Here is a 20,261-nt window from a genome sequence, read left to right as displayed (position 1 = left end):
ATCTATCTATCTATCTATCTATCTATCTATCTATCTATCTATCTATCATCTATCTGTTATGTATTTATTGGATATCTTGCATAGACACTAAAATTGTGAAAAATGAATTGGACCTAGAATTAAAATTGAACAGAGGCAGAGTGAAGTAGATAAACTCTGGGAAACTACAAAGCTCTCATAATGACCCTAAGCTTCTCCATGAAACAAATTTGGAACTTTCAATACCAATGTTTTTTTCTAGTAACTTAGTACGGTAGTAAGTATACAGGGGGCACTATGGTCTCTGAAAAATTAAAGCTACTTGCCCAAAGGGCCATGAAGAAACACATGGTGGTCCTGAGCAGATGTCAACATATTGTGACAATATAATATAATATATCCTGATAGTAGATTATGAAGAAGAATTAGTATAAAAGGTATCATCTTTAGCTTTAAATGAAAAGAAAATCTACCACTGGCTTTTCTTTAAAGAGCACACTCAGTTCTGCCTTACCTATGAATGGACAGAAACACGTGCAGTATTTCTCTTTATGGGTCTGTATCCCTTTGACCTCTGATCTGTGGGTTGGTTCTTTGAGTCAGTTTGCTCCTTATGAAAAACTATAGCCATGACCCTCATGTCAAGTCTCCCTAGAATGAGACATTTATTGGAATGAGACATAGGTGTCACCAGTTTAGCAAAGTACCTTTTCAGTCTCCTTCCCTTATGCTACATGTTTTCAGTGATGGTCCTATGGAATTCCCATCTTATAGTTTTATTGGGTAGAATTTGACCTCCTCATTCAGAGAAGTTTTAAAGGCTGCCAAGATTTTTCAGTGTCCACCAATGAGTCTATATCATGTAAGGTGTGTTTTCAAAGCTTGCTAAGGCATAAAAACCTCCTGAGTTATTGTCTAACTCAGAAACAAGTGACAAAGATTTTCATGACCTGTTTCTAGCTGGATTTGCCATGATTGTTCATGGGGGAAAAATAACTCAAACTACTAACGAATAGGTAATACTGTCTGTTCTGAGCAAGATAACAAAGAATTATTTTATAAGGGAGAAATCTTGGTGATTTTCTTTCTTCTTTCTCCATTAGAAAATAGCAGATTTACTGTACTAAAGATAAAATGAAGACCAATTCAATCAACATCTATTTAGTATGTCCTTCTCCTCAAGGGACTCACGTTTTGCTGGTTTTTTTTTACCTGTTTTTTTTCCTCAAAAGAACTCATTAAGTCTGAAGTATAGGAAATGGTGATTTCTAAATCAAATTCCATTTTAGGTTCCCAGAGGCATTTTGGACATTCAGTTCATTCAGAAGCAGATTCCCAGAAGTTTCTGGGTATTGCCACTGTGCAGATAGTCAGGGACGGGAATTGGCAGAGACAGGTAAGGGCACTTCAGGTAATGGAAGGGGTAGGGAGGGACTATATTCAAAACTTATCTGGGATAAATGTAAACTCTGCGCCTCGGTTCAAAAAAATCGATTGCATAAGTCCAAGATGGGAGAGGTGTTATATTTCATTCCCTTATTTGCCAATCAAATGCTTTGAAAAAAATCAACTTCTATTCTAAGAGAAGAAAATTTATTTTGAGGACAGGAGAAACTGAAGGAAAATGATTGGGTAGAAGAAACTGAAATCCTTGTAGGACATATCCAAATTGATGGCAGGGGTACAGATATACGAGTTTATGTCATTGCATATGAGATTCAGGGACTGAATAAACTCCAGGTGGGATGGGGTCATGGATCTTTTTTTTTTTCTTTTTGGAGGAAGGAAAGCAGGGTAATTGGTTAAGTGACTTGCCCAAGGTCACACAACTAGTAAGTGTTAAGTGTCTGAGGCCAGATTTGAACTCAGGTCCTTCTGACTCCACTGGTGCTCTATTCACTGTGCCACCTTGCCACTGCAGTGTCATAGATCTTGTTATGGCCATGAGTGCCATATCTCTTTGCCTAGGCAAATTGAGGGATCTTGTCCTAATGATCCTTTTATCTTCAGACGTATATTCTCCTTTGTCAGGATTAGAGTTACTGCTGGATGAAATTTATGACACCATTTTTGCTGGTCTGGATCCTGCTTCCACCTTCACAGAAACCACTCTGTACCGGATACTTCATAGACGGTTTCTAGCGGTCCAGTTAGTTATCTCTGGAAGATTCCGATGTAAGTAATAATCTGGTAAAAGATGTAGATATTTTTGCTCTGGAGGTCCAGAAGGGAGCTGTTTGGATATGGAAGTAATTGCAGGCTTGTTGACTCTTGTCTTTTTACTTGGTGTTTTTGCTGGGGATTTAAAAGCTTCCTGCAAACATAAACCATAAACAATCCAGTAGCTCCCATTTATAGAGAACTTTCCTGCCTCTAACTTTGGAAGTCAAGGAGTACAATATTGTTATCCCTAATTTAGAGATGAGAAGACTGAGGTTTAGGCAGGTGAGGGGATTTGTCCAAGTTCACACCAACATTGAATCAGATCTTGTAACTCCAAGTCTAGTGGCAGGTCAAGCTTGACAATGGAAAAAAAGTGGTTTCAAATTCCATCTGTAACATATACTTAATGTGTGAGTCTGGATAAATCACTCAACTTTTGTGTTGTCTAAGAATGTAAATTGTAGAGAAGACACTCGCCTAGATTAGTAGAGGTAGTTTCCTCCTCTGGGAATTTCCCATATCAATAATAACGCAGGTCCATTTCCTATGCCCAGCTAGGATTTTGCCAAATGCAACGTAACAAATGTTGAAACTCTTTTCAGATTTTTCCTCTTTATTGTATGGATTTTTCCGCAGGTCCAACAAAGTGTGAGGTTGAGAGGTTGGCAGCCACTAGCTTTGGGCATGCCTATATTCCATCCTGCAAGGACAATGGAGACTACCAGCCAGTACAGTGCCAACAGGGAGGACTGTGCTGGTGTGCAGATGCCAATGGAAAAGAAATCGATGGGACTCGACAGCAGGGGAAGTTACCATCCTGTGGTATGTTTTCCTTCTGATTTATTTAACTTATCCCATTAGATTATGTTCATTTATTCCTTTACATTATTATGGAATTGAAGGTCTGGAAGGAACCTCAAAGGTCATATTGTCTAACCAATAGCCAAAGCATAAATATTTGGGGCTCATCTGCAGAGAAGTGGAAGTGAGAGGCAAGTAGAGAGAAAAGACAAGAAGGTTCCAAACAAATCCCAGCCTTTAAAGATAGGGGAGAAGAGCCAGCCAGTACTACTGAAGGTCTGTGTGGACCACACACTGAAATAGTGGATGAATAGAGATGACTTTGGAGTAAGGAAGAAGTCTTATGTTGAAATTCTATCTCGAATACATGTCTGTCAATCAATTAGCATTTATTAGGCATCTAATACATGCCAGGCACTGTGCTAAGTACAATAAGGCTGTGTCATTTAACCCCGGGGAAGTCACAAATTCAGTAAAAAGAAATGACAGATTGTTAAAAAGCAGCAAGGGTCTCTGAAAATTTTGTCATAAGTTGAAATTTATTCATACCTGCTCAGTTTCTTGACTCTTCAGCAACTCTCCATAGTTTGAGGGATTATTGTCCAAAGATTCTTCTTAGGGAAAGTGATATGGAAGATGAACTTTAGGGAATTGGGTTGAGTCTTCTGACCATTGGGCAGTGTTCATGAGGCCTCATTTTGGAACAAGGCAAAGTGTCTGCTTTGTCATCAACTATGGTACAATATAATGGTCATGTAATCTTTAATACTGGAGAGGATGAGGTCACAGGATCATAGATTTAGACTTGGAATGGACTTTAGAGGCTCTCTGGCTCAACTATCTCATTGTACAGATGAGCAAACTAAGGCCAAGAGAGGTTAAATAAATTGTCTAAGGTCACACAGATAGTAAGTGACAGAGAGAAGATTTGAACCCAGATCCTCTGACTTCAGATCCAGCACCCTTTTCACCATGGAATTCTTGTCATAAATGTAGTCGAAATGAAAAAAAAAAGATCTTTGTGTTAAATGGAGAATTGCCCTTTTTTATTAACTCTCCGGTTGTCCACACTACACCTTCCTAAAAGAAAGAGCTGAGACTCTCCAGGAAGGGTTTCTCAGGGGTGAAGGTGGTATTGACCATCCTAAGACTTGTTTTCTCCTCCTTTGCTTTGCCCTGGTCCAGGTGCAGAAGGATCCTGTATCTCGGAGAGGCAGCAGGCTTTGTCCAAGCTTTTCTTCGGGCCTGGTGGACACTTCAGCCAGCACAGTTTATTCTTTGCCCCAGAAGAAAAACAAGAACCTCAGAGAGTCGCTAGGTTTGGCAAGTCCTGCCCGCCTTCTTTCAAGGAGCTGTTTGTGGACTCTGGGCTGCTGCTCCCTCTCACCGACAGGGGAGATGCTAAGCAGCTCTTCCCCTTGGAAACTGCCCTCAGCGAAGCCATTGGGGCAATATTTCCCACCAGGGACTTAGCCCTACTAGCCCTCCAGTTCACCACTGACCCAAAGCGACTCCAACAGAACCTTTTTGGAGGGAAATTCTTGGAGAACATGAGCCGATTTAACTTCTCCGGGGCGATCGGTGCTAAGAGCACATTCAACTTTACCCAATTTTTTCAGCAAATTGGCCTAGAAGGAATCACGAACAAAGGAGATTTAGCTGAACTGACAAAACAGCTGTCAGTTAGTCAAGATTCTATCGGTGATGAAGGGGTCCCTGTGGATTCAAAGATAAAGCTGAATCTGAATCAACCAATCGTGGGTAGCTTTGGCCAGAAGATTAATTTACAGGAAAACCAAAACAGGCTAAAATTTCTTGCCTCTGTTCTGGAGCTACCGGAGTTTCTTCTCTTCTTGAAGAGTGTGATTTCAGTCCCAGAGAACATAGCCAGAAGTCTAGGTGACCTAGTGAAAATGGCCCTCAGTGCCCCTGCCTGTGATCAGCCATCCGGTGAGCCATTTGTTCCCACGTGCACTGAAGGCGGGAGCTATGACCAAGTTCAGTGCTTTGCTGGAGAGTGCTGGTGTGTGGATCCCCAGGGCAGGGAGCTCCCAGCCACCAGGATTCGAGGCCAAAGGCCCAGGTGTCCCACTGAATGTGAGAAACAAAGGGAACAGGCACAAGCTTTGATGAGGAGCCTGCCTGCGGGGTCAAGTCTTTCTGTCCCTTCCTGTTCAAGTGATGGAAGCTTCCTGCCCCTCCAGTGTTCTGATTCAGGCTGTTACTGTGTTAATTCTGAGGGTCAAGTCATTCCTAGAAGTGAAACGGCTACTGGAGAGCCCAAACAATGTAAGTTACCAGACTTTATAAACTGTCAGACCCTTCTTAAGGGATCATCAGCTTAAGAGTTATAAAGGACCTCAAAGGTCTTCTAGTACATTCTTCCCATTTCATGGATAAGGAAAGTAAAATCCAGAGAAAGAAAATTCCTTTCACAGTGTCATTAAATTAGTAAGTAGCAGGGCTAGAATTCAGAGCTCAGAACATGCCTTGCAATTGTGAAATACTTTCCATGATTATATCATGCTTCTACGAGTTGCCTTCTTTAAAATCCTGTTAAGGTTCATTTGGAAACCTAGTCAGGCCTACCAAGCTGGGCAGAATTGAATAGCAATCAATTTATTAAATGCCAACCCTGTGCTAATCTGGGAATACAACAAGAGGAAAAAGACAATCCCTGCCCTCTAGGAGCTTACAATCTAATGACCTCAGGGATGGATGATTAGTAGCAATGGTACTCATAATAATTTGTCTAAGCATAATAGCTTGCATAGTACTTTAAGGTTTGCAAAACCCCTCACAGAGATTAATTTGATTCTCCTAATAACCCTATAAAATAAGTGATTGATATTATTATCCCCACTTTACAGATGAAGAAATTGATAAGTGACTTGCCAGGGGTTATACAGTTAAAAAATACTGAGGTGAGAACTGAACCCAGGCCTTCCAAACTATAAGTATGCTGTGTTGGGCTGCCAGTCATATTATATTTATGTCTCTTTTCTGAAGGCTAGTCTAGAACAGTTTGGAGATAATCCTCATCACATTGACTTCAGGCTGTGGAGATTTTTCAGCCATGGCAATGCATGAGCCACATGGTCAATAAATAACCATTTCTTAAGTGAGACACAGAAGAGTTGCAATTTGTATTCATGGAGTGAGGAAATATCCCCATATATCCCTGGAGTACCAATTTGTAAACAGGGCAGCAAGGTGGCTAGAGTGCTGGACCTGGAGTCAGGAAGACTCATCTTCCTGAATTCAAATCTGACCTCAGCCATTTACTCTGTGTATGACCCTGGGAAAGTCACTTCACCCTGTTTGCCTCAGTTTCCTCATTTGTAAAATGAGCTGGAGAAGGGAATGGCAAACCGTTCCAGTATCTTTGCCAAGAAAACTCCAAATGGGGTCACTAAGAGTCAAATACGACTGAAAAAGTGACCAAGCAACAACATCACTGATATGCAGAAGTACAGCTCAGTTCCAGAGTCCAGCTGGTGTTCTGAACATCTGGCTTGCCTGAATACGTGACAGAGAGGTCTAGCTGGCATTAAAAATCACAAGGAGATATCTGCTCATTGGCCTTAAAGCAGCGTCACCCATAGGCATAGAATCATTAATGGCACTAATTATCTTTGGGGATGTGTTCTAGCACTGAATTTGGTACAAACCCTTCTGGCTAATGTTAAGAGGATCTGAAGTTTTGACAGCTGCATCTTCTAGGATTGAATTTGGTACAAACTCTTCTGGCTAACATTAAGATGATCTGAAGTTTTGACAGCTGCATCTTCTGGACTGGGTCTTCTTGCATTCTATAATATCATGTTTAATCTCTTCCTTCTTCCTTTCATTTCTCTTTTCCAAATTCCTGCTTATGGCCCTGGAATAGATCTCTGGAAAATACACTTATTTTTCTTTTTAATTGCTGATTTGGATGGTGTGGGATAGCAGAAGGAGTAATCGACTAGCGTCAGAAAACCTGGGTTCTACCATCACTTTGGCCACTGACATTAGGAAAATCACACAATCTCTGGAACTTGGTTTTTTTTTTTCTTATGTGAAATGAGAATAATAATCCCTAACTTACCTAGCTTGAGCCAGTGGTGAAGATCAAACCAGATAAAAGAGACAAAATGCTTTGTTGTCACCATGTATTAAATGATCATGAGTTATTACCTTATAGGGTCCTACATGGCCCGAGCTAATGTGAGGTCACACCTGAATGATTGACAAGAGAAGTCAGGAAACAAAAATTGTACCTGGAGCCAGGCTGAAGTACGTGTGGCTCCCTGATTCTCCATACTTCAGAGTCTTTCTTGAAGAGAAGCAGCCTATTGAATCTGAGATCAAGTCTTGTTACATTAGCTAGCTATGTGACTGTGAGCAAGTCACTCCCCCCTGTGAACCTCAGCTACCTCATCTGTAAAATGGGGACAATATTGCAATGAATTTAGTATTTCTCACCTTCTCAATGGCTGCAGAAAGAGTGTGGTGAGGGAGAGAATTTGGAACTGAAAAGAAAACAGATCAAAATTAATTAAATGGATTAATTAATGATTAATTAAATGGATGAATGAATGAATGAAATGGGTAAAATAGTACTTAGACTACTTACCTTGTAGGAAAGTACTTTGTAAATCCTAAAATATAACGCATACCTTATAAAGCCTGAAATATATGATATCCAAAGACAGATAGTTCAGTAAATAGAGTGCTTGACCTGGAGTTAGGAAGAACTGAGTTTAAATCAAGCCTCAGATATTTACCAGCTGTGTGATTGTGGGTAAGTCACTTAACCTCTGTCTACCTTGGTTTTCTCATCTCTACAGTGGAAATAATAATTAACACCAACTTTCGAGGATTATCAGTATAAAATAAGAATTAATTTTCAAAGTACTTTGCAAACCTTAAAATGCTATATAAATCCTATAAATGAAAATGATAATAAATTAAATTAATGTCACTAGCATTTGTGATAGATGGTTTTTATTATCAGTATAATCTAATGATGACTGGTGACTTACAAGACATAACAAGAAATGATCTCACCATTTATGGTAGCCTGGGTTACCTAGTTTCATGCCCTTCATGCTTATAGTCTCCTGAGCTGACTTAGTTGCTTTTTCTTTTTCCTAGGTCCAACTACTTGTCAATTGGCTGCTGAACAAATGTTTTTAAAGACAGTCCGGGCCCTTCTGGATGAGCCCAATCTGTTGCCCCAGATCTCTGATATCTATATCCCACAGTGTAATTCCAAAGGTCAGTGGAAAAGGGTACAATGCAATGGGCCTCCTGAGCAAGCCTTCAAGTGGTACCAGCGGTGGATCACCCAGAACAATGGTGGCCAAGAGTTGCCCCCAGCTGAGCTGATCCAAAAGATAGTGAGCTACAGAGAAACATCTGAGACCTTTAGCAGGTACATTGAAAAACTGTATGAAGCCGGCCAACAGAATATCTTCCCGTCGCTCACTAACTACTCTTCCTTCCAAGCGGTGCCGATTGAAGTGTTGGAAGGCAATGTGACAGTGTCTGGAGATGACATTCTTTTTGACCCATTCACATTCTGGCAACTGCTGACTGGACAGCTCACTTATTATCCTGGCCGCTATACTGATTTCAGCTCCCCCTTGGATCATTTTGAACTTAGAAATTGTTGGTGTGTTGATGAGAATGGGCAAGAACTGAAAGGAACACAAGTTGAACCCAACAAAATCCCTGCGTGTAAGTAACTAGCACTAAAAATAGGTAATTGGGAAAACCATTTAAGGTTTCAGAGCCTCAGTTTCCCCATCTGTAAAATAAGGCTAAAATACCTCAGTATTTCCTTCAGAGAGTTGTCATAAGAATCAAATGAGATAATGTGCATCAATGAGATAATTTGCCTTCGAGGACAGTTTTCTGATGGCAAAGAGAATCTGACTGAGTGATGAAGAGCTCTTGTATCTTCTCATTTCAATGGAATTAATTATGCATTTAGCATGGTAACAAGTATCCTACTACATTTCATTCTCTTTTTTTAAGAAAGGTCAAATACTTTAGAGTTTTAGACTTGGCAAAGTGTTTTATATATATTATTTCAGTTCCCTGGGTTAAATGCTATAAATGTTATTACCTCCATTTTACAGATGGAGAAACTGAGGCTCTGACATTCAGTGGCTTGTCTAGTTACTAGTCAACTAAGTGCTGGATATAGTATTGAAATGCCCATCTCTTGATTTTTCTGTCTCTATTGCACCACACTGTTCCAAATTCCCTGCTTAATGTTTCTTTTAAAATATGTTACCCAGAACTGGATAGAATGACTGCTGAGATCAAAAGAGATACTTTAAAGTGCTTTGCAAAGCTTCAAGCTCTCTATAAATGTGAGTTATTGTTATGTGAAGGTTCTCATCTTTTCAATGGAATTCACAAAGAAACAGTCTAGGGACAAGTTACAATCCTTTTATTATTGTTATTTTATAGATATATTGTCATATACTTATATTTTATTATTATATATTATTATAGAAAGTCATTTTTATTATTAGATATATACATATGTATATATAACATTTTCTATATATATGCACAGATTATATATAGTATATTATATGTATATAATATATATTATATGTGTGAATATACAATAAACATACACACATCTCTGTATATATACACATATACATATACACATGCATACACACACACACATATATGTGCCAGATCTGTAATTTCATTCATTCCTGGTCAGGAAACCTCTTCTATCAATTAGAGATCAGCAACTGTTAGATGATTTATGGTCTCCTAGAGTTGCCTGGGGCACTCAGAGGTGAGTTAACTTGTCCATCCTCAGAGAATGAAAATTTGTCAAAAGTAGGATTTGAACCCAGGTTCTTCAGACTCCGAGCCTCCACTATACTCTACTGTGTGTCTGCATTAATGCTATTACTATCAGCAGCATAGTATCCCTATGATAACCTTTTAAATTTTGGGGAAGAGTTATCGGGTCTTTAGCATGGACTAAATATGCTTTTTTTTGGTGGGATTTCCCCAGGTCCTGGTGCATGTGAGGAGGTGAGACTCCAAGTTGTTCAGTTCATTGAGGAAGCAGAAGAAATCATCAGGGCTTCCAACAGCTCCCAGTTTGCCTTGGGGGAGAGTTTTCTGATGGCCAAGGGGATCCAGCTGAGTGATGAAGAGCTCTCCCGTCCTGTCTCCTTCCCATCTGGGGACACTTTCTCAAGCAAGCTCCGAGGGATGGATTATGCCCTTCGAATAGCAGCACAATCTAGTATGTCTCAGATCCTTCTTATGCCCTATTTGATACCCTCAGGCCAGCAGGATTTTGGCTTCTCCAATCTGCCTTCAGCAGGGCTGGGAAGGACTTGCAATCCCTTCCTCCTGGGAAGACTTGCCCAGTCCTGGCTACTTCTTTTCACATAGCAGAATTTAGAGCAAGGGGGAATCTAGGTTGGAATCTCAAGTCCAATACTTAATAACTATATAGACATGGGCAAGTAATTTAAACTCTCTGACCTTTGGTTTCCTAATCCATAAAATGGAAATAATGAGAGATAAAGTATTTATCTCACAGAGTTTTTGTCAGGAAAGTGTCTCACAAATAGTAAAGCACCATTATGATCAATCAGCAAGCATTTATTGAATACCAACCATGTGCCAGACCCTGGGGAAACAAAGCCCTTGATCTCAAGGAACTTGCATTATATTGAGGAAGACTACATACCCCTTGTAGAAATGTATACAGGATAAAGACATAAAAATACAAGATAGATCTGGAAAGGAGGTCCCTAGAAGTGGGTGTCAGGGAAGGTGTCATGAAGAAGGTGGGGCTAGTGCTTAGCCTTGAAACATAAGGGACTCGCTGAGGCAAAGGTGAGAAGGAAATGCATTCCACGTGAGGAGTCAACCATTGCAAAAGTGTGGAGATGGGAGAGGGAAGGCTGTTTGTGAGGAACAGAAGAAAAAATACCATTTTAGGGGGAATCACTGAAAACAGAAAGGACGTAATATATAGTGAGACCAGGATTAATAATAATTATAGTTAATATTTACACAACACCTACTATGTACCAGGCTAAGTACTATACAACTATCATTTCATTTGATCCTCACAACTCAGAGAGGGAGGTGCTTTTATATCCCCATTTTACAGCTGGAAGGAAACTGAGGCACGGTGACTTTCCCAGCATCACAGTTGATAAGTGTCTGAGGCTAGTGATGTCCCAAGTCATGTTAAAAATGACGAGGACTTGAGTAGTGAGAGGGAGAAAAGAGATGGAACTAAAAGGAAATATGGAGGTTGAATCAAAAAGAATTGGCAATGGATTAGAAATCCAACCCAATAAGCATTTATTAAGTACCTACTGTGTACCAGGCATTGTGCTAAGTGCTGAGGATACAGTTAATAAAAAAAGACAATCCCTGCCCTCCAGGAGCTTACAATCTAAAGGCTATGGGCTTTGAGGAAGAGTGACAAGTTGAGGATATCATCAAATGACAAACCTGAGAAACTGGAAGGACAGTGTTCCCCTTAACAGACACAGGGAAGTTGGGAAAAGGGACAGGGAGTAATGTGTTTTTGGTTTTAGTCATGTGTTTTGCAGGATGTAGTTTGAAAGGCTGGCTGCACAAAACTGGAACTCAGGACAGATATGTAGCTTTGACTATGTAGATTTGGGTGTCATTTGCATGTAGATGATAATTTAATCCATGATAGTTGATGAAGTCATCAGGAACGAGATGGGACTAGGGTAGAGCCTTGAAGTATATTGCAGTTGGAAGGCATGATATGGATGATAATCCTTTAGAGAAAACTGAAAAGGAATGGTGAAACAGGGAAGATGAGAACCTCCCGGGTTTGCACAACCTATTCTGAAGAGCTGTTATAAGGATTAAATTTGGTTATATATGGGAAAGTGGCCTGAAAAAATATATAATGTTATATCTTAAAATCTATTAAAAATTTTTACTATTTAAAAACTATAAAAATAAGACTAAAAATACCTCATCCATCCCCAACCTGAAGCCAAGGAAACTGAAGGGCTTGTTCCCTTTTTTATTAGGGATCTGGATCATTTGAATGTTCATATGGGGGCAGTTAAGTGGTGCAGCAAATAGAGCACTTATCCTGTAGTTAGGAGGATCTGAGTTCAAATCTGACCTCAAACACTTAACACTTACTAGCTGTGTGACCTTGGGCAAGTCACTTAACCCCAATTGCCCTGCCTTCCCCCCTCCAAATAAAAAAAAAGAATGTTCATGTGGTCTTAGAATGATAGAGTGGGGAGAGATGTTGGTGCTATTTAGTCCAATGACCTTATTTAGAGATGAGAATCCTGAAGCACAGAGAAGGAAAATCACTTGACCAAGATGACACAGTGAAAGAGCCACACCTAGAAGACAGGGCTCTTGGTTCTCAGTCCAGTCTTCTTTCCACTAAGGCATGTGACCTCTCAAGTGACAGAACAAACATGTCTTTAAAAAGAGAAATTGTGGATACCTTTTGTTTTTCTATCACCTTCATTTCCATATATATACCTTCTCTTCTCAGAGCCATCCCTTAAAATAAAGAATAAAAAAAAGAGAAAGAAATGGGGGGAGGGGATGCAGTTCATAAAAACTAACATACATTCTAATCAAGTTTAGCAGTATGTGCAGCATTCTGTATCTATAGATCCCCACCTCTGAAAAGAAGAGGGGGAGGTAAATTTTTATCCTCTCTTCTTTGGAGTCAAGCCCAATCATTATAATAACCCATCAGGATCAACATTTAGAAAGATCTTCTGGGGGGTAGATTCTCATTGATCTGTAACAAATCCAGGGTCACCATGGCTATTGCACCAGCATCCCCAACATTTGGGCATTATGCTTTCTCCTTATAACCAACTACAACCTCTGAACCGCACTTTGTAGTCAATTACAGGATTCTAATGCTGCATGACAGCCCTTTCCTAATGCTTGTCTTCTCCATAAACCGCATGAGGATGTGTGTGAGATTCCCTGGGAATATTAGCTACCACCTCTTAGGGAACTACACCCATGGTCCTCTGCTATGTTGCTACCCTTCCACCTCCCCAAATGAATTTGACCAAGGTAAAATAATTCTTAATTAATGATAGCAATGAACTCTCACATTGCTTTCCCTTTTATAGTTTTTTTCTTTTCAAATTTTCCAGCTTTGTCCTTCTATCAGAGAAGCTACTCTGCTCTGGGAAACCCTGGGAAAGAAGCTACCCTCCTGGGATACCAGCCATATGTCCCACAGTGTGATGGATTGGGCAACTGGGATCCTCTCCAGTGCTTTGAAAGTACAGGTAAGGCATCTGCTGTTTGGGATGGTGTTTCTGTTATTACCACGTTGGGACCCTGGGTCAGAGCTGCTATGGAAAATCTCATGATATCTATGTGTTTGGAGCCATCCTGAAGGTGTGCAGAAAAGAAGCACTTGGCATCAGTCCTCATGCATTGGGAGTTCTGGGCTGCTGCTAGATGGGAAGTCAACCAGGAGGGCTGCTGGGGAAATCTGGCAGGGGGAATGGTTCTACAAGCTGGTACTAAAAAAAAAAACAAAAGCAAAAACAAAAAAAATTTTTGAGTAATTCTGAGTGGATTTGGTATAACAGCTCCTTTCTCTGGACTTCCATTCCCTCTACCATAAAATAGAATTCCAAGGTCTCATATAGCCTTAACACTCTAGGGTTCTGTCTAGATGGCATGGTAGACAGAGTACTGAGCTTCTGTTCAAATCCAACTTCAGATACTTACTAGCTGTGTGACATTGGACAAATCACTTAGCTTTAAATTCTTCCTCTATAAAATGGGAATTATAATAGCATCTATTTTCGAGGTTATTTTGAGGATCAAATGAGATATTTATAAAGTGCTTTGAAAATCTTCAACTGCTCTATAAATTCCAGCTATTGTTATATACATACATAGATATAAACAATAATAAACTGTAACAGACAAACACACCTTTCCTACACCAGACCCAATTCTGGGGAGAGATAGCAAGAGCAAAGGGAGATTTCTATCTTCCCCCAGTCCTAAATCCAGATTAGAGCAAGATAGGCAGCCAACGTTGAGGCAACACACAGCAAATACGATGAGGAAAATTTAATGCTTTTTGAAAAATACAAATGCATACAATTTTCTTTTATTTATTTTATTTTTATTTAATATTTAAGATATTAAAATAAAGGTTTTTATTTATCGATATTGATATTTTTATGTCAATAATCAATAGAATAAGTTAAATGATTTTATGTTGAAATTTGTTGATATCTTTTTTATTTTCAAAGAGATCTCTTCTTTCTCTTCTACTCAGTGAACCATCCCTTAAAAGAATGAGAAAAAAAGCCATTCAGCAAAACCACCCAGCAAAGCAGCCAAGTTTGACTGGATACCAGAGATTCCACACCCACAGTTCTCCCACACATAAACCCCCCAAATTCCTTGTGTTTGGAGGGGGAGCCAAATGCATATATTTTAATGCCCCCATATTCTTCTTTCTGTGGCATGTAGGCATTTATTTAACAATAATTCAATTTTTTTAGGGAAGTCTTAAATTCACCATTAGACCTTGGTAAATGGGAACACTATGTAAACTTGCCAAGGGCATACAAGTATATTCTCCTGGTTTTGTCTACCTCCCTCCCCTGTTAGCTAGTACGTATCATCAAAGAAGAAGATGGTATGGGTCCAAATCTTGCACTACTGATACCCTCACTTCCACCCAGGGGTGGGCTGGAGCCAGGTTAAACTGGCTAAGAGCTGATTGTGAAATTTTTAGTTTCAATTTTAATTTACACTTTAGAAATTGGCAAATGCTATAAAACAAGGCTTGATTTGTTGTTTTGTCTGGACTTAAGAAAGTGATGGATGGAGAAAATGCTAATAATGCGGATTAAACTTAAAAGTGTGAATATCTTTTTTTTCAGAGAGCCAGATGTTAAACATTTACCAGCACACCCCCTGCCTCCACCCCCTCCACCACCAACCAGATTTTTGTGATATCTCACTGCTTTCAAGAATACTATTAATCTTCCTTCATGTTTTTATTTGAAAATATTAATAACATTTGTTTTTATGTCACTTTCATAATCAAATATATCCCCTTGTTCTCTTCTACCCAGTGAACCATCCATCTCTTTAGTAAAGAATAAAAAAAGCTTAGTAAAACTAACCAATATATGAGCCAAGTCTGACAGTAGCTGCAATGTTCCATACCCACAATCTCCCCCTTCTGCAAGGAATGGAAGATGTGATTTCTCACATTAGCCTGGAAAGGAGATGTGATTTCTCAGCTCTTCTGCAGGGCCAGACTTGGTTTTTATAATTACAAACTTTCCATTTATTTTTTTTTTGTTCTTTTCATTTGCATTATTGCGGTGTTTGTATGTATCGTTTTCTTGGCTTCTGATTGCTTCACTCTTCATCAGGTCCCATCTTCTCCTATGCTTCCCCGAATTTTCATAGTCATCATTTCTTACTATATGGCAACATTGCATTACATTCATGGCCTAAAATTTATTTAACTATTCCTCAATCAAAGGATATCTATGTTTGATTCTAGTTCTTTATTATTACAAAAAGGGATGCTACCTTTATATTTATTTAAACTTTATTTTATTTGGTTGAGCAAATTGGAAGGGCTGGGGAATATACAGTGTGATTTCCCCTATACCCACATCTGTTTCCAGCAGTGATTGGGTGCATCCATCAGCAGTTTCTCTAGAAGGTTATAGGTATAGATTGGACTACATGGCTTTTATGGTCCCTTCCAAAGCTGAGATTCTAGAATACTCTGAAACAACCAGGGTGGGAAATGATTCTCAGACATAGGGGATAATTTGAGTTTAAGTTAAGGTGCAGATACAGACTGAGACTTAATTACCAAAGGAAAGTAAATTTTGATGGGCAAAAGCTTCCTAGTTAACTTGGGGTTTACTGGCTAGATTTTTTTTTCTCAAAGACCAAATCTTAAATGCATTTCACTCTGGAGCTTGGACAACAATAAGTCCCTGCTCAGGCACCACTTAATTGTTATTTTGGGACCCTTCTGGCTCAGAGTGAATATAAATAGTAACGATTTCTCTTTTGGCCAGCCACCCTTCCCAGTTTTATTTTTTTTTTTATTAAAGGGGCCATCCCTTGACTCACTTCTTAAAGAGCCCTATTCACTGAATGGGGAAGTACCTCACTCAAAGTGACAACCTGAAAAGATCTTTGCCTAAAAGACCCAGGGTCTCCCATTGCATCCTGGGACATCTCCAGTCGTCCTGATGGATATCTGGTCACTGGATGCAGATGGCTCTGGAGGAGAAAGTGAGGCTGGTGACCGTGCACAGCCCTCCCTCTCTCAAATCAAAGTCAACTGCAAGTCATGTCATCATCTCCTTGATGTCATGGTCCTCTTCGAAAACAAAGATCAAACATAACAACAACAATCAAAACTAAAAAACTTCCTATAACTAGATTCATGACCAACAGCACCCATTTTATAACCCTACTCCAATCTCTCCCTCCTCAAATCCTTCCCCATGTCCAATGTCCCCTGGCATATTTTGGGATGATAGCATAAACTGAATGCCATCCCATTTCTATCTAATCATAGAAAATAAAACCATAGATTTTGAGCTAGAACCCTTATTTTCTGATGAGGAAACTGAGACCTAGAGGAATTAGATTGCTTGTCCAAGGTCGTTGCAATAATCAGTGGCAGAGCTAGGATTTGAACCCAAATCTTCTAACTTTAAGACCAGTTTTTTACACTTTCCCCATGACATGCTGCCTCCCTGCAGGTAGCTGGCTTTGTGATAAAGTACCAAAAAAGTCAAACAAACGAGGTCAAGTTTCCTCCTGGTTTGATCTCCAGTAATCCTCGAGAGCTAGAATCAGTTCTGGGAATCCTGGGGAAGGAAGGAGTCCTTTCTGCCTGCTACAGGAAAGTGTTTTGCCAAGGCTGGGTAGAGTTCCCCAAACTATGATCTGAGGCTCCCTCAGATTTGGACTCACCTGGGGAGGCTAGCTGGTACAGTGAATAGAGCACCTGCCCTGGAGCCAGGAGGACCCGAGTTCAAATCTGGCCTCAGACACTCAACACAAAACTAGCCATGTGACCTTGGGCAAGTAACTTAACCCCAATTTCCCTATCTTCCCCCTCCGAAAAAGAAAAAAAAAAGAATTGAACTCACCTCTAGAGAGAAGAGACAATTCCTTGTGGTCCTCCCTTTTCAAGTTCTTCCACATCAGTGCTCTAGACAGGCAGAGTGCTGCCATGTTGCTGACTGTGAGAGGCTGGACTTGACATTTTCTTCTCTATAAAGAGCTGTTAGCTCATGAAAGCATTGCTGGTTTTTCCATTATTCATTTCCATCCTTTATATGTATTGACGGACAAACTGAATTGGGTGCCCATTCAAAACGTCAAACTTATGAGGCTATTTCTAATTCAATTAGCTCTATTTTACAACCACTGTGTAGATGAACAACACCAAGAAAGTCCCTATTGGGCATCAAACTAGCATTGTGAAAGAATTACAAAGAACCCTGGGTTCTGAAAGAAGGCTGTACACATGGATTCTGGTTTGTACCCTTCCCCCAGCTCTTAGCAGATTATTTCTGGCACAAACCAAATGCTTAATGAACGATTATTCATTTATAATGTGCTTGCCTCTACCCCAAAATACTTAATAGTTTCCAATTATTTACATAATAAAATACAACTCAGAGTCACAATATCAAAGGATTTTAGAGTTAGAAGGAACCTTAGTGGTCATCTGATCTGGCTCAGAAACAAACAAATCTCATGTATGCATAACACATAGCCTCTGCCTGAAGACCAGAAAACGCCAGGAATGGAAATCAAGTCTATTGGCCTTTAGACTGCATTCTCTTCTCTCCTTTCCTCTTTTCTCCCCTTTCCTTCTCTTTTCTTCTATTCCCTTCCCTTCCTTTCCCCCTCCCTTCCCTTCTCTCTCTCTCTCTCTCTCTCTTTTTAACTGAGACAGTTTTACTTTTCCAATTTTGTGGTACCTCTCCTATTTTTCTGATTTTTTTCAAATCTCACTGACAGTGACTCAGCAGTCACATCTATCAGGTCTTCAGGACCCAGTGATATTGGTCATCTATTAACTTGTATCCATTTAGGGCAGTTAGGTTCTCCCTTATTCTCCCTTTCATTATCTTAAGTAATAACTCTGTTGATCATTTTTTGTTCCAGGACTTCCAGTGTAAAAGTCATTCCTCTTTGTAGAAAAAATAGAAACAAAGCAACAATTGAGTTGTTCTACTTTCTTTCCATTGGCAGTTATCATTGTCCCAAGCAAAGATCCCATCCCTTCTTTGATCCTCATTTTCCTTCCACTTCAACTTTTAAAAACCAACCTTTTTTGTTGACCTTGGCTTTTCTTGCCAGACTCAGCTCATTTTAATTTAGCATTCTTGAAATGATTTTTACCATGCTATAAAAATAGTTTATTACTATGTGCCATGCTGTCTGTTATCTGGCTCACGTTGCTTCTATCTTCTGTATATCACTTTTTTAAAGTCTAAGTTGTTTGACAAGGATTTTGGGTATCCACAGTGGTCTCCTAGGACAAATCCCTTTCTCACCTTCACTGGAATTGCTTCCCTGTCTTCAGAATTTCATTCTTGATCATCTCCCATCCCTCCTGGGTTGACTTTTCTTGATGTGTTTTAGCCCACAGATAGTCCATCTCTATTTTTTCTCTAGCCCATTTGAAATCTGATTTCCCAAACTCTAGAATGTGGGTCAGATTATCCCCAGATTTCTTGTCATTCTCTGTCACATTTCCTTTCTGTCTCTGTCTCTAACTCCTTATCCTGGTGGTAATAGTTCTCTATAGTCTGGTCCCAATCACACAATCCCTACAAACCAGTAATATCTCAATGTGATACAAGAGAAAGAATGATGAATTTGGAGTTTTTGAATTTATGTTTGATTGCTGTCTCTACCACTTACTACTACTATGCCCTTAGGCAAGTCACTTAACCTATAGGAAACCTCAGTTTACTTTTCTGTAAAATGAAGGGATTGGACTAGATGATCTCTAAGGTCTTTTTTAGTGATTATTTTCTCTCCATTGATGCAATATCTGTTGCTGTTATTCAGTCATTTTCAGTCATGTCTGACTCTGTCTTCTGGGGTTTTCTTGGCAAAGATACTGGAGTGGTTCGCCATTTCCTTCTCCAGCTCATTTTACAGATGAATAAACTGAAGCAAACATGGTTAAGTGTCTTGCCCAGGGTCACACAGCTAGTAAGTGTCTGATACTATGCTATATCTAATCATCTTCAAAAAACCTAGATCGATTCTTATCTTCTCCATAAAGCTTTCCCTTACTATTAGGCAAAGAGTGTTTTGCATATACCTGTTTGTGGGGATGGTATCCTCTGTGAGAATGCAAACTTCCTGAGGGCAGATACTGTTTCACTTTTGTCTTTGTATCCCTGGAACCCAGCACAGGACTAGCACACAGTAGGTGCTTAATAAAGATTGTTCATTGGTTGATTGGTTCTTTACATGTATCATTTCATTTGATCCTCACTAGAACCCTGGTATAATGGACAGAGAACTATATGAAAAAAGAAGACCAGGATCTTGGGTCTGGATCCTCTATTTAATAGTCATGAGACACTGAGAAAATCATTTAACTTTTTGGAGCCTTAGTTTCATTACCTGTAGAGTGGGAGTCATAATATTTGTCCCTGTCTACCTCATGGGGTTTTTATGGCAATCAATAAGATGAGGCTTAAAGTGCCTTGTAACCATAAAACATGATTGTTAGGCAGCTGGCATCAGTACTATTATTCCCATTTTACAGATACAGGATAAGTGATTTATCTAAGGTCACAAAGTTAGCAATTGGTGGAGCCAGGATTTGAATTCAGGCCTCCTGACTCCTGGGCCAGTGCTGCCTTTCTTGTAAATCTGTGAAACAGAGATATTAAGGTAAAGGGTTAGGCTAGACACTGTCTTAGGGTACCTTCTAACTGCTGGAACTATACATTTCTGATATGTTAGGGGAAAGAAAGCTCAAAAGGGATTTCACCTGCCTTGTATCTCCATAAGACAAGAAAGAGAATTATTTATTTATTTATTGGATGGTACAATTACCATTATTTATTGGATGGTACAAATACCAACAGTGGCACTGTAGATAAAACCCTGGGCCTGGAGTCAAGAAGACTCATCTTCCTGAGTTCAAATCTGACCTCAGACATGTGGTAGCTGTGTGACCCTGAGCAAGTCACTTAACCCTGTTTGTCTCAGTTTCCTCATCTGTAAAATGAGAT

General features: G+C 39.6%; 1 protein-coding gene across 1 annotated transcript in view; it reads left to right on the top strand.

Annotated features, from left to right (window-relative positions):
• Positions 1-20,261, top strand: part of TG (thyroglobulin) — a 382,541-nt gene that overhangs the window by 16,111 nt on the left and 346,169 nt on the right. Inside the window, exons 6-12 of the mRNA XM_069081298.1 lie at positions 1,269-1,375; positions 2,011-2,154; positions 2,779-2,964; positions 4,129-5,232; positions 8,080-8,664; positions 9,977-10,213; positions 13,119-13,256. Coding sequence (XP_068937399.1) covers positions 1,269-1,375; positions 2,011-2,154; positions 2,779-2,964; positions 4,129-5,232; positions 8,080-8,664; positions 9,977-10,213; positions 13,119-13,256 — 2,501 coding nt within the window. The remainder of the gene's footprint in view (positions 1-1,268; positions 1,376-2,010; positions 2,155-2,778; positions 2,965-4,128; positions 5,233-8,079; positions 8,665-9,976; positions 10,214-13,118; positions 13,257-20,261) is intronic.

This window comes from Petaurus breviceps, unplaced genomic scaffold (genome assembly GCF_028583685.1).
Source record: "Petaurus breviceps papuanus isolate PSGF00001 unplaced genomic scaffold, PetGlider_PUasm1.0 98, whole genome shotgun sequence".
Lineage (NCBI taxonomy): Eukaryota > Metazoa > Chordata > Mammalia > Diprotodontia > Petauridae > Petaurus > Petaurus breviceps.
This window is presented reverse-complemented; position numbering and strand designations above follow the sequence as displayed.